This window comes from Balaenoptera acutorostrata, chromosome 11 (genome assembly GCF_949987535.1).
Source record: "Balaenoptera acutorostrata chromosome 11, mBalAcu1.1, whole genome shotgun sequence".
In the NCBI taxonomy this organism is placed as follows: domain Eukaryota; kingdom Metazoa; phylum Chordata; class Mammalia; order Artiodactyla; family Balaenopteridae; genus Balaenoptera; species Balaenoptera acutorostrata.
This window is the reverse complement of record NC_080074.1, coordinates 36723451-36738269: the sequence shown is the minus strand read 5'-3', so window position 1 is coordinate 36738269 and position 14819 is coordinate 36723451. Positions and strand designations below refer to the sequence as shown.

General features: G+C 36.0%; 1 protein-coding gene across 2 annotated transcripts in view; it reads left to right on the top strand.

Moving 5' to 3' along the window:
* The window catches only part of TMTC2 (transmembrane O-mannosyltransferase targeting cadherins 2), a 900074-nt gene that overhangs the window by 672170 nt on the left and 213085 nt on the right, over positions 1 to 14819 (top strand). Inside the window, exon 12 of one of the 2 annotated variants that reach the window (XM_057556839.1) lies at positions 5815 to 5922. The exons of the other annotated variant lie outside the window; for it this stretch is intronic. Within the exon in view, the coding sequence (XP_057412822.1) occupies positions 5815 to 5922 (108 nt within the window). The remainder of the gene's footprint in view (positions 1 to 5814; positions 5923 to 14819) is intronic. 2 annotated transcript variants of the gene reach the window in all.

Below are 14819 nucleotides of genomic sequence, written 5' to 3'. Positions count from 1 at the left end.
TACCAGCATTGGGTATTGGGTATTTTATTTATTTTTTGGATGAATTGCGTGGAAAAATGATATCCCATTACTATTTTAATTTGCAATTCTCTGATCACTGGCAAGTCTAAGGATCTTCTATATATTTCTTTTTCTGCAAATTACCTCTCTGTTTAATTTTCCCAGTTTTAAATAGGGTTGTTTTCTTTTCCCTGTATCTGGAGTATAGTCCCACATCATCTAGTACAGCTGTGTATCAGCACCATCTTATTAAGTTTTATAAGAAAATCTCCTATGGATTTTAATTATAATTAGGTGGATTTATAAAATATATAAAGTATAATGGGGAGAATTAACTTTTTGGTAATACTGAGTCTTGCTATCCAGATTCAGAGATTCTCTATTACTCATCTATTACTTAACACCATGCCATTGAATATTGCCTAGCATTCTTGATTACCTGAATTGTATGAAGTGCTATATGTCCTGGCTTCTATATGTGTATGTCTGCGTGTGTGTGTGTGTGTGTGTGTGTGTGTGTGTGTTTCTAATTTGGAAAATTCAGTTATTTGAGCTCTCCTCTTCTTTTGTTTGAAGAGAAGGAGGATAAGAAGATATTAAATTTTAAATGTTGGAAACAATGCTTTTTTAAGGCTTCTAACTTTCCCTCCAAAATTAGAATGGGGGAAAAGATAAATTTGGTGAGTATGAGTGTGAGAGAACATTATTGGTGTAACAATTTTAACTTTGGCATGATTTTAAATGAAAATATGGCTGTTCCTTTGGCGTCTACATCACTTGTATAATAAAGGTTCAGCGACTCAATATGGCTGTGTACTATGGAAATATGAAGTTCTGAAATCTCATTTCTCCTTTCCATTGTTTATGTGTGTAAAAAACTTATAATAAAATTGAATAAATGTGATAATGTTCTATATATAAAAACCATTTCAATAACCCTGTTACATTACGAAAGCACAAATATCATTTTAGTGACATCTAAATATTTTGAAGCCTCCTCTCCTTAAGTTTTGATGGCTACTTGAGGAAACAATTGTAATAGTAATAGTTAGATGTTTTCCATCTTTTTTGTAGAAGGTGAAAGATCTAATCTCAAGATACAGCATAAATGACTTCGAATTGACAACAGGAGGAATTTCCTTGCCAATGAAAGGATGATTCTCATGAAGGGGTTTCTGAGCACCTCTGCTCCTGGCAGAAGAGCTTGCAAATATACTATTTGGAAGCACAAGTTTTCTTTGACTAATTTTATGGGGATCCCCATAAACCAAACAACTAGATCAGAGCAGAAGGATGAATCTTTTCATAAAAACCTTCACAATTTGGGTATGTTTGATAACTGGCTCTTCTTTATCAGATCACCAACTTTAACAAAACTTGGATAGTTACAGGTTGGGAAATTTCATAAATAAATAAAAGCTGCATCACACTAACCTAGAGTCTGGAATGGTTTAAAATATTTCCTTTGATATGATTCCCAAATTCTATATAAAAGTAAAGTAATAGTGCAGAAATAAAACATAATGTGGCATGTCTAGAACTTTTATAACTAGCCTGACTTTGAAACTGAGTGAAATGAGTAAGAGATCAAAACTTTAATGATTTTAGTTTTTCTCTTATTTTTTTTTCTTTTGAGAAGTCTGATGTTCTGTGGGGAAATTAGAACAATCTACACTTTAAAATAAAATCATATCTTTACTCAAGTATATAATATTGATCCATCTCATAGTAAGGTTCATAGGTACTATGAGATGGATTTTTATTTTTATTTTTTATAACATTAGTCAAAGTAGTTTAGAAACAGTTGGCTAGGACTGTGCCGAAAAATTAGGAGAGGAGCAATTCTGAATATAATAATAATAAAAGATATATTTTTTAACCTCTTTATTGGAGTATAATTGCTTTACAATGGTATGTTAGTTTCTGCTTTAAAACAAAGTGAATCAGCTATACATATACATATATCCCCATATCTCCTCCCTCTTGCATCTCCCTCCCACTCTCCCTATCCTACCCCTCTAAGTCACAGAGCACCAAGCTGATCTCCCTGTGCTGTGTGGCTGCTTCCCACTAGCTATATGTTTTACATTTGATAGTGTATATATGTCCATGCCACTCTCTCACTTCGTCCCAGCTTACCCTTCCCCCTCCCCGTGTCCTCAAGTCCATTCTCTACATCTGTGTCTTTATTCCAGGCCTTCCCCTAGGTTCTTCAAAACCTTTTTTTTTTAAAGATTCCATATACATGTGTTAGCATACGGTATTTGTTTTTCTGTTTCTGACTGACTTCACTCTGTATGACAGACTCTAGGTCCATCCACCTCACTACAAATAACTCAGTTTCATTTCTTTTTATGGCTGATTATTATTCCATTGTATATATGTGCCACATCTCCTTGATCCATTCATATGTCAGTGAACACTTAGGTTGCTTCCATGTCCTGGCGACTGTAAATAATGCAGCAATGAACATTGTGGTACATGACTCTTTTTGAATTATGGCTTTCTCAGGGTATGTGCCCAGGAGTGATATTGCTGGGTCGTATGGTAGTTCTATTTTTAGTTTATTAAGGAACCTCCATACTGTTCTCCATAGTGGCTGTATCAATTTACATTCACACCAACAGTGCAAGAGGGTTCCCTTTTCTCCACACCCTCTCCAGCCATTTATTGTTTGTAGATTTTTTGATGATGGCCATTCTGACGGGTGTGAGGTGATACCTCATTGTAGTTTTGATTTGCATTTCTCTAATGATTAGTTTTGTTGAGCATCCTAACATGGGTTTGTTGGCAATCTGTATATCTTCTTTGGAGAAATGTCTATTTAGGTCTTCTGCCCATTTTTGGATTGGGTTGCTTGTTCATTTGATATTGCAGTGCATGAGCTGCTTGTATATTTTGGAGATTAATCCTTTGTCAGTTGCTTCATTTGCAAATATCTTCTCCCATTCTGAGGGCTGTCTTTTTGTCTTGTTTATGTTTTCCTTTGCTGTACAAAAGCTTTTAAGTTTCATTAGGTCCCATTTGTTTATTTTTGTTTTTATTTCCATTTCTCTAGGAGGTGGGTCGAAAAGGATCTTGCTGTGATTTATGTCATAAAGTGTTCTGCCTATGTTTTCCTCTAAGAGCTTTATAGTGTCTGGCCTTACATTTAGGTCTTTAATCCATTTTGAGTCTATTTTTGTGTATGGTGTTAGGGAGTGTTCTAATTTCATTCTTTTACATGTAGCTGTCCAGTTTTCCCAGCACCACTTATTGAAGAGGCTGTCTATTCTCCATTGTATACTCTTGCCTCCTTTATCAAAGATAAGGTGACCATATGTGCATGGGTTTATCTCTGGGCTTCCTATTCTGTTCCATTGATCTATATTTCTGTTTTTGTGCCAGTACCATACTGTCTTATTTACTGTAGCTTTGTAGTATAGTCTGAAGTCAGGGAGCCTGATTCCTCCAGCTCCGTTTTTCTTTCTCCAGATTGCTTTGGCTATTCAGGGTCTTTTGTGTTTGTATACAAATTGTGAAATTTTTTGTTCTAGTTCTGTGAAAAATGCCATTGGTAGTTTGATAGGGATTGCATTGAATATGTAGATTGCTTTGAGTAGTATAGTCATTTTCACAATGTTGATTTTTCCAAGCCAAGAACATGGTATATCTCTCCATCTATTTGTATCATCTTTAATTTCTTTCATCAGTGTCTTATAATTTTCTGCATACAGGTCTTTTGTCTCCTTAGGTAGGTTTATTCCTAGATATTTTATTCTTTTTGTTGCAATGGTAAATGGGAGTGTTTTCTTAATTTCACTTTCAGATGTTTCATCATTAGTGTATAGGAATGCAAGAGATTTCTGTGCATTAATTTTGTATCCTGCTACTTTACCAAATTCACTGATTAGCTCTAGTAGTTTTCTGGTAGCATCTTTAGGATTCTCTACGTATAGTATCATGTCACCTGGAAACTGTGACAGCTTTACTTCTTTTCCAATTTGGATTCCTTTTATATCTTTTTGTTCTCTGATTGCTGTGGCTAAAACTTCCAAAACTATGTTAAATAATAGTGGTGAGAGTGGACAACCTTGTCTTGTTCCTGATCTTAGAGGAAATGGTTACAGTTTTTCACCATTGAGAACGATGTTGGCTGTTGGTTTGTCATGTCTGGCCTTTATTATGTTGAGGTAAGTTCCCTCTATGCCTACTTTCTAGAGTGTTTTTTTTTTATCATAAATGGGTGTTGAATTTTGTTGAAAGCTTTTTCTGCATCTATTGAGATGATCATATGGTTTTTATTCTTCAATTTGTTAATATGGTGTATCACATTGATTGATATGTGTATATTGAAGAATCCTTGCATACCTGGGATAAACCCCTGTTGACCATGGTGTATGATCCTTTTAATGTGCTGTGGGATTCTGTTTGCTAGGATTTTGTTGAGGATTTTTGCATCTAGGTTCATCACTGATATTGGCCTGTAGTTTTCTTTTTTTGTGACATCTTTGTCTGGTTTTGGTATCAGGGTGATGGTGGCCTCATAGAATGAGTTTGGGAGTGTTCCTTGCTCTGCTACATTTTGGAAGAGTTTGAGAAGGATAGGTGTTAGCTCTTCTCTAAATGTTTGATCGAATTCGCCTGTGAAGCCATCTGGTCCTGGGCTTTAGTTTGTTGGAAGATTTTTAATCACAGTTTCAACTTCAGTGCTTGTGATTGGTCTGTTTATATTTTCTGTTTCTTCCTGGTTCAGTCTAAGAAAGTTGTGGTTTTCTAAGAATTTGTTCATTTCTTCCAGGTTGTCCATTTTTTTGGCATATAGTTGCTTGGAGTAATCTCTCATGATCCTTTGTATTTCTGCAGTGTTGCTTGTTACTTATTTTTCATTTCAAATTCTATTGATTTGAGTCTTCTCCCTTTTTTTCTTGATGAGTCTCACTAATGGTTTATCAATTTTGTTTATCTTCTCAAAGAACCAGCTTTTAGTTTTATTGATCTTTGCTATTGTTTCCTTCTTTTTTTATTTCTGATCTGATCTTTATGATTTCTTTCATTTTGCTATCTTTGGGGTTTTTTGGTTCTAATAAAAGATATTATTAAATGAAATATTATAGAGTATATTCTTCAGTTCAGTATGAATCTGCAGTAAAGTATTGCTACATGTTATGATAGAACAAAACTTTATCAAATACCTTCCTTTCCCCGGGCATAAATGTTCTTTCTTTTAATATAGCAGACTGTGTGTTTAGGAGGTGGAGCTGGCAGTGGGTAATTCCAAAGAGAGGGAAATAAAAAATCAAATTGATTTGGTGTTATAAAATACTGATGATATTGAATTTTGTATTAAATTTCTCTTCCTATGCCTTTTCAGGAGGGTCATTTCTAAGAAGATTGCATTGTTTGGGCATGGGCAAACTGAAGTATCTAATTACCCTCTGGAATGATCCAATTAGAATTTTTGACTGGGTCTCTTTTCTCAAGAAGCTACTCTCTCAGATCTTGAACTAAAATCAATGATTTCCCTTGCTTGTATAACACTAGCTATACCAGTGGCTCTTAAACTTGAGCATACATCAGAATCACCGGGACAGCTTGTTAAACTACAGACTCAGGGGCTCTACAGCAGGAGTAAGTGATTTAGTAGATGAGGGGGAGAGCCCAGTGACTTGAATATCTATCAGTTCTCAGGTGATGCTGATAGAGTAGCTTTGCAAACCGTTGGTTTATATACCTTGTTTGGCTTGTAGCATTTGCTTTCTCCTCTTCTTCAAACCTCAAGGTACCTGCTTCTGAACCTAATGGTTTGGAATTTCTTTGTATTTTCATCTTCAGGACCAATGGAAAGCTAAGCAGGAGGTGTATACTAATCCTGTCCTCAAAAAGTCGATGTTAAGTCCACTACGATTCTCAATTTGGCTGACTTGTGCTCCGGTTCCAAAGGTAGCTTTAAAATTCTTTATTTCTCTGAAGTGTACCAGGTCTCTTCCTCCACAGTCTTCTTAATGTTTTTTTTTTTGTTGTTATTATTTTGTTCTAAGTGATAGACTCCTAGTGTATCTCCTGCTTCTTCTAATAGATTTTATAAGTTTTACCCAGATGAATTTTCCACAACACTGCTTTGCCTATACCACTCTTTCCTGAGTGATTAAATGAAATAACATAGATGAATGTTTAAGAATTTGAATGCCTCATTTAAATTGTCATTATGCTTAAAATCCTGCAATTGCTCCCAATGCTTAGAAACATTCCCCAGCTATTGACCTATGAGCTAGGAAGGTGATAAAATTTTCCAGAGTGAACCCACTCTTTTACCTATCTCTTAGGTCTTGTTGTAGTTGTTGTTCAGATTATTTCCTCCACCCAAGGAATTTAGATTATTTCCTTGTTCATATTGGAACTAAGGTTTGGAAATGTGGGTTAAAAACAAATGTCTAAATACTGAACGTGAAATCTGTCTCCCTCTACTTTGCCTTTTACCTAATTCTCTCTTTCTATTCTCTTCTCTGGAGAGGCTGGGTTTTGTTCTCTTCCGGACACATTTCTAAATCATTGTACACCACCTTCATGCTGCATGAGGTTCACTCTTGAATTTCATTCTTTAATTTACCCAGCTTCTAATCTTTCTTTAAACTACTGCACAATCCTCTACCCTGTAGCCCCTGTGGAGTTTTTCCTGAGCTTCCCCAAACTCCAAAAACGTCTTCCTCCACAACTGTGCCATGTTCTTCTCATGCAGTCCTTCAGGACTTAGCATCTTAAATGTTTCTTTATATTCTCTGTATCCAGTAGAGTGAAACTTTGTGTCCTTTACAAGTTAGAGCTTCTGTGACTGCTATTGTAGTTGATGTGTCTTTATAAATAATGTTTGGTAGTGATTTAAATAAATATTCTAAGTAAACAAAGCAACAGTGAGGTGGCATCCTATTGAAATAGAAAATGAGAGCCAAAATTTGGGGCTTTTGTATGCAAAGTTCTCAGTTGGTGCTGTAGTAAGTTTGAAATGGAAGAAGACTAAGAGAATAGCTTATGTTAATATTCTTTTTATTGTCTCAGGAGATTGGGTTAGTGTTGATGTGGTGTGACCACCCTGACATCTAGATATCAAGCTGGTGATAAGTGAAGCAGGCATGATGTCTTACACAACCTTCCTCATGACTTTCTCAGGCTAATATTACAGGAGTTACAAGTTATGTACATTTCCTTTGAAATTTCCTGTAATACAAGAAACAGTTTTACTTGATATGCACCTATGATTTCTCTTTCTTATTTTATCTCATCACTTCTGGTTGGGGATCTGCTAACTGTGGTACTCCAAGGACAGTGGTGCTTCAAGGACAAAGGACGACCCTGCCTGAAAAAGTTTCAGCCTTACACCCCCTACTGGACTCTTAATAGCCCTCCCCACCATGTTACGATGGTTAAGAAATTCCTGAGCCCACCTGGGAGACGCCCACCTGGGCAACAGGACCTGTCCCAAATAAGGAAAGGCATACGCCCTGTCCCACTCCCACCCTATAGAAGGAAGGTATATGTGCCTTGACCAGTCAGTAAACGAAAATTTCACCTAGGACCATTCTTTTGTTTTCTGCCTATAAAAACTGATCAATAGCACATGTTCGGGCTCTACTCTCCCAGACTACTAGGAAGTCGGCCCGCTTTTCTGGCAACGACCCTTCCCTCTAATAAATTCTATCTTCTTTACATTCTGCCTTGTGTCTGGAAATTCATTTCCAACCTGCATTTGGACCACGACACTAACTATATTATTTTAATGGTTATGACTCATTTTTATTATTTACATTCTTAAATATTCATATATCATTAGAACACTAAAAAAAAAAAACCCTAATTTATATTTAGTTAAAATTTACTCTTGAGTTTAAATTAAGATCTTAATAAAAACTGCTTTTCTCTGTCTCAATTTTGCATCTTTTTTTTCAACTTAGGGTTGATTCCTATTATTCATTAGTGTTTTCACTATAAAATTTCTCTATTGCCTTTTTCTTTTGAATGGTAAGAATGAGCTGGTTGTATTAAGTGTGGATGATTATTTTTCTACTTTTACGTCATTAAAATGTAATGAGAATCAAGAGGAGAAGTGAATGAGAGACAAGTTGGGCAGTGCTCTAATAGTGTAGATTGGGGGGCATCCATATTGACAGATGGTTTAACTAGTTAGACTGACTTGACTTGTCAAATTAGGTGGTAAAGAAAGAAGCAAATTTCAGAAAGGGTTAGTGTAGTTTTTCTTGGTGGTCAAACCTAACTACGAGGCCACAAAGTTCAATCACTATGAATGTAACACTTTCAGGAATAGGTGAACAACTGCATTTAGGGATTTCCTTTTGTTTGTCAAGGGGAGTAAAAAAATCAATTGTTAGCTTTCCCTTCCTCCCCTCTTCCCCTCTCCCATGTTTAGTGTTGTATGTGAAAAGGCTGCAATTTTGGCAGTAATATGTATGATCAGTCTCAATTACTGGTCTGAATCTTACTCTGTCCAAATCTTGAACATTCTGAAGGAATATGTGTCACTCTTAATCAAAGCTCTTAGTCCCAAAAAGGAATAAGATAATGATAAGAAAAGTACTGCTAAATTTATCTCACAACCTAGCATTTTAGAATCTCTTCTTAAAGTCAGCCATAAGCAGAGAATATCTCAGCAGTAAGATATTCTATAATAATGCATTTCCTTACATATAAATAGAAATATGTAAAGGTTTTATGATTTCATTGTTTCAGATGTGTTTGAATATCTAAGTAGACTATTAGAAGTCAATGTTACTTTTTTAATCAGTGTTTCCCTTGAACACAGCATATCCCATTCACTATGGCTGTAACTTCTTGGTAAAAGTCGCTAGACACTGTGTAAAAGGAATACCAACAAATGGCCAGTGTTCATGGACTTAACTTTTATGCAGCATATTTTATGTAGTTCTGACATGTTCAGGCTCAGCTTACTAAATTCATTGATACCTGCAAGGTGGTATTTGTTCAAGTTCAAATAAGGTTCCAGTTAGCCTATTTCCCATAAACCTTTTCTAAATAATTCCCTACCCAAGCTATCCTGGTGTGCTTTTGACATGGCTGTATACTTTCCAGCCTGAAACAAAATTATAAGGAAGGGGAAAACCAGAGGGTTATAAGGGTTATAAGACTATTTTTGTCTGTTTTATGAATGCTTATTTCTTTAGTAATAAGTAGAATGATTTGGAAAATACAATATCTTGTTATTTTCAGATTCTAAAGCTCTATGATTCTTTGACCTCGTATATTGTGAAAGGTGTTATGCATATTAAACACTTAGTTTTGAAAACAAATTTATTCAAGCAAAGAAAATAATTGACTCATGAATATAAAAAGAGTGACCTGTGAAGACAAATGGAATTTTTTATTTTTCAGTGAGGCTTCAATTTTTAATTTGAAAATTGAAGTAATTTTTGATCTTATTGAATAAAATGCATTTCAATGAACTGTAAAGTGAATGCATCTAAATATATTGATTTATCCACATTTATATATTTTATACATTAGTAACCTGTAAGGATAAACACAATAAATATTCCAAAATACTTGGTTTTTTCTTAAAATGAGTTTTATTACAAGAATGAGAAGGTATTAATCTTAATATTATTATAGAAAATGTTTCCCAAGGGATATTTCTAAACATGTATTTTAAAAAGAATAAATTGACTATTGACCTGGCATAAGGTTTGGCTTAGTAGCTTAATTGTGGGAATGTATTTTCCAAACTTTGAGATCTATAAGATAGCCACATGAATCTGTATTGCTTGGACTCATAGTTCTTTACCTCTATCTTTGTTCCTTTTCCCTCTGTATTAGTCTACTCAAGCTGTCATAAAATATCACAGACTGGGTGATGTGAAAAAAAACCCCAGATACTTATTTGCTCACAGTTTCAGAGGCTAGAAGTCCAAGATAAAGTTCTGGCACCTTTGGTTTCTGGTGAAGGATCTCTTCCTGACTTGCAGAGGGCCAGCTTCCTTCTGTGTCCTCACATGGCCCTTCCTTGGTGTGTTTGCATGGGGATGGAGAGAAAGATCTCTGCTGTCTCCTCTCAAAAGGACACTAATCCTATTGGATCAGGGCCCCACCTTTATGACCTCATTTAACCTTAATTATTTCCTTAGAGGTACCATCTCTAAATACAGCCACACAGGGTTAGGGCTTCAATACATGACTACTGGGGAGATACAAACCTTCAGTCTATAACACCCTTTTATTTCTCTTTCTCAGACAATAGGTCTTTCATTTCATGCTCTGTGACCATATAATTTCCCTTTGCAGCTTCATGTGGTGTGTTGCTTCCTTCCTTCTGGGTTTTCCACTGCTGAATTGTACTGGGCTGCAACTCACACTCTAAAGGTATAGGTGCTGCTTTACAGGGCACCTTCAATACACTTAACATTTTTAGGAGCCTACTCTCACGTTCTCATAGAATCTCTTTTCTTTTTCCTACTCTCTATTTTCTTGTGGTTGGAGAGAAAGCTTCTCTCTGGGTATGGTAGCAAGAATGATGGGTACTTCCTCCTCTCCATGGTGTCTGGGTCTTAATCCCAAGAACCTGTGAATATGTTGCTACATGGCAATAGGGAATTAAATTACAGGCGAAATAAAGCTCGCTCACCAGTTGATTTTGAAAGTAGATTATCCTGAATATTTGTCTAGGCCTAATGTAATTACAAGATCCATTTAGAATTCAGAAGAGAAAGTCAGAGTCAGAGATGTGAAGATGCTGTGATGCTTGATCTGAAGATTGCTGAAGGGGTCACAGAAGTGTAGGTGACCTCCGGCAGCTAAAATAGGCAAGGAAATTGATTGTCTTTAATACCTCCAGAAGGAATGCAACCCCATCAAGACCTTAGTTCTAGCCCAGTGAAACCCATATCAGACTTTGAACCTCTAGATCTGCAAGATTATAAAGCGTTTTGGATTTTAAGCCAGTAAGTTTGTTGTAATTTTTTACAGAAGCAGTAGGAAATAAACACATTGGGGAACCCAGAAGGCCAATAGATATGGTTGCTAAATGATCAGGTCCCTGGTTTACTATCAATCTGGATGGGAGCAGCTTCTTAATCTCCAATTCCTAAACACAAAACTTTTTAGAAATATCTCTCTCGAGAACCACATCCCATCTTAGAAGGTAACCAGTGTTATTTTCAAGTCTTATTCCTGGTTGTTTACTATCCCTAGTGGCCAGCAGAATCTACTTTCTGCTTCCCAGAAGCTCCTGGCTGTTTAGTATAATACATGCCATACATGGAATTGTTGCTTTAGTTAAGAATTTCTCGTGTGTGGTCTGGATCATCCTCATGAGAATAACTTGGGGTCCTCTACCCAAGACTTGCTGAATCAGTATCTCTGGGGTTGGGGCTCTGGAGTCGACATGTTTAATGAACATTTCAAGTGATTTTAATATTCACTAACATTTGAGATAAATTTTTCTCACTTATAATGATATTTATGAGAATAGTTTTCACAAATGTCTTAGTTTTCACAAATGTCAATCTAAAAGATTGTTTCACAGTAAAATAATTCTACATGGATATATATACCTAGAAACAAAATATTTGGTTCTGACTTCTAAATGATTATAAACTAGTGACCACATGTTTCTGAGAAACTCTTTCCATCAAGCTTATATCTTTATACAATATCTTACACATTAACTACCCAATGGCAGTTTTTGTTTTTGGCATTTTCAGGAAAGCCAACGGTTTTCACATTTGCCTTGAGGTTTACTTGCAAGTAAACCTTGTTTTTTTATCATGTCATTCCTATACTACTTCCTACTGCTCTTTTGGAGTATAGGCGTTGAAGTACAATGTGAGTCTCAATAGCTTTCAATATTTTTTATGATTAAAAATATCCAGTTCCTTAGTCCAGGGGACCACAAACTATGGTCCACTACCTACTTTTATAAATAAAATTTTATTGAAACACAGCCACACTAATTCATTTAAGTATTGCCTTTGGTTGCTTTTTGCTATAACCATAGAATTAAAGAGTTGTGACAGGGACATTATGGCTCACAAAGCCTAAAATATTTACTAACTGGCCTTTTTCAGAAAAGGTCTACCAAACCCTGCCTTAGCCTGTCAATAATTCCTCTTTTTAAAATGTATTTCCTGTCTAATTTTTTTGCACTCAAATCTGTGTTATGTTTTGTCTTCTGGGATACAAAGGATGGCTGTATTTTATATTTTGAAAGTTATAGGATTGCAAGGTGGTTCAGCAAAATAAACTTTGAATTAGATAGAACAGAGAATCTTGAGCCCTGCCATTTACTGGCTGTGTGGCATTCAAATTCTCTGAACATCAGGTCTCTCATCTATGACTCATTAAATGAGTTCTTGCATATAAAATGTTTAGCACATTCCCTTTGCATGTGGTCTACCTTTGTGACCTTATTAAATTATCATTTTTAAAGTAGAGCCCTGGGGTCTTGGATGGTGAGCCTTGGTTTAACAGAAGATCACAAGGGAATTGAATAGAGAAGTTTATTACTTCCTGGAGAAGGTACATGGCATGCCTTAAGGGGCCGCATGGAGAGGTCAAGGCAGGATGCAGGCAGAGAGATGGCAGGACCTGGGGCACATGCCTTTAATAAAGTCCATAGCTGGAGTGCTTTGGGCTAAGTCCAGATTAATCAATTCAAACCAAAAGGAGTAGGGGCTTGATATGCTTCTTGAGTGTCCTATCTAAGGAGCACACCAAGGGAAGGCTTTGGGAGGCAGGGAAACTGTTTATCACAAGGGCCATTAGAGGATTCTTATTATGAACTTTCATTTACTTGTGACTCTGCAGGCTGTTTTCTAGGACATGTGCTCCAGGGAGGGGCTAGTGTCCATTCAAATCCTCTGTAGGCTACTTGGTCACTTACAATGGAGCCAAGGAAGCAGTATTATAGAGTAACTTAGCTACACCCTCAACATTTACTTTTATTATTTTTAATGATTTATTGTGTCCAAGTAAAACTGAGGTGTATAATAAAGCCTGTTTTAAAATGAGAGTTTTCTTTATATTTACCTTGGTATTCATGTATAACATATTTTCTGCATTATAGATATATCAATAGCTTCGGCTCTGATGTCAGTTCTACTAGATGCTGCAAACTTATACAAATTAGTGACTCTTCTGAGCCTCATTTTTCTTATTTATAGGATAGAGATCTTCTAGACTGATCATAACAGGGTTTTATGTTGTTTCTTTTGTATGAAAAATTGATAGTGCTTTAGCACAGTACTGAGTAATTAGTAGTTAATATGTGATCAATAATTATTGATTATTATAACCATTATAAGGATTTTTTATTAAGCAAATATTTATTGAAGATGTATTATTGGTGAGACTGAACTATTGGCCAGAAAATATCTTGGGGATATCAAAATGAACAAGATGTACTTTTTATCTTCAATGAGCTCACAATCTAGTGAGGCAAGTGTGTGTGTGTGTGTATGTGTATGTGGATAATTAGTTGCCATATGTTGTGACAAGTGTTATACATAATTAAGGCACCTAAGAATCACAGTCACGGCCCAATGAATGGAAGAGTTAACTCTATTTGTTTTGGAGATGGTTAAGGGAGGTTTCCAGAGGACATGAACTTAACTCCGAATCTTGAAGTGTAAGTAAAGGTTTAACATAGTTGGATATTTAGGAACAGAACAGTTTCAGTTGGGGCAATAGTATGTGCAAAGCACAGAAAGAGAACAACATACTAAAGTCAAGGAAATGCAAGGCTGTTAAGTTGGCTGAGGTGTAAGTGACATTGGGGAGAGTTGGGATGTGAGGCTGGAGATGTGAGCTGAGGCCAGCTCATGGAAAATCTCTTAAAATAACACAGAAGAGTTTAGATTTTATACTGTAGATATATGAGATATATTGAAAGATTTTAAATTTTTTATTGTATTTCACATTAAGGTGTTTTGAGCAGGAGTTTCAGAATCATGTTAGAATTTTTCACGATAATTATAACTGCCAGAACAGCTACAATTATGTTCTCGGCATTCTGCATATTCAATCTGAAACTTTACAGTGCGTCTTCTAAATAAGCATTATTTCCCTATTTGAAACCGAGGCTCCGATAAGTCAAAGGTCCATAGTAACAATAAGTAAGTGAAAGAGTAAGAAGACATAATCGGAATGTTTATTTTCAACTTCCTATTTTCATCACTACACATCGTACTCTTTCTAAGAATACTCTGTCTGCAGTTTGTAGGATAGGAAAGAGATGAGATAGGGGATGAATCAGGAAAAGGAGAACTGTTAAGAATGTATTCAGTGTCACAAGAGGGAACAAGGGCATCTCCTCACTTCCCATTTCCCCTTTTTTACTGTCTTCTACTTCCTTCCTGGCACAGTCAGTACCGCAGCCAAAGACATGGAGCAAGGGGGGAGGACTGTGGAGCTAGATGAAGAATCAGTCCAGAGTTGAGGAGCTCCATGGATGCATGAGATGGCAGGCCTGGAAAAAGAGGACATGGGACCATGTGGGGCTGCTGCAGGGGTAGCAATGGGAGGAGATGGTTTATGTGTTGGAAGATGGGATACATCAGACAAATAAGTAAATTGAGCAAATGAATAAATATACTGAGTCAAGTTTCTCAATCCTGGAGGAGATATAATACAATCATGCATATGGGGAAGACTTGGAAGAACTTTTGGTTGTTAGATGATAGTATGGGGCATCAGGTAAACTCCTAGTATGCACATGTATTACATATGTGATATTATATAGTTGTAATTATATAGATGCAATACAAATGTTTTCTCGTTCTGAGAGGGCTCAGAAACAATGATGTCTTAGGAGCAATGAG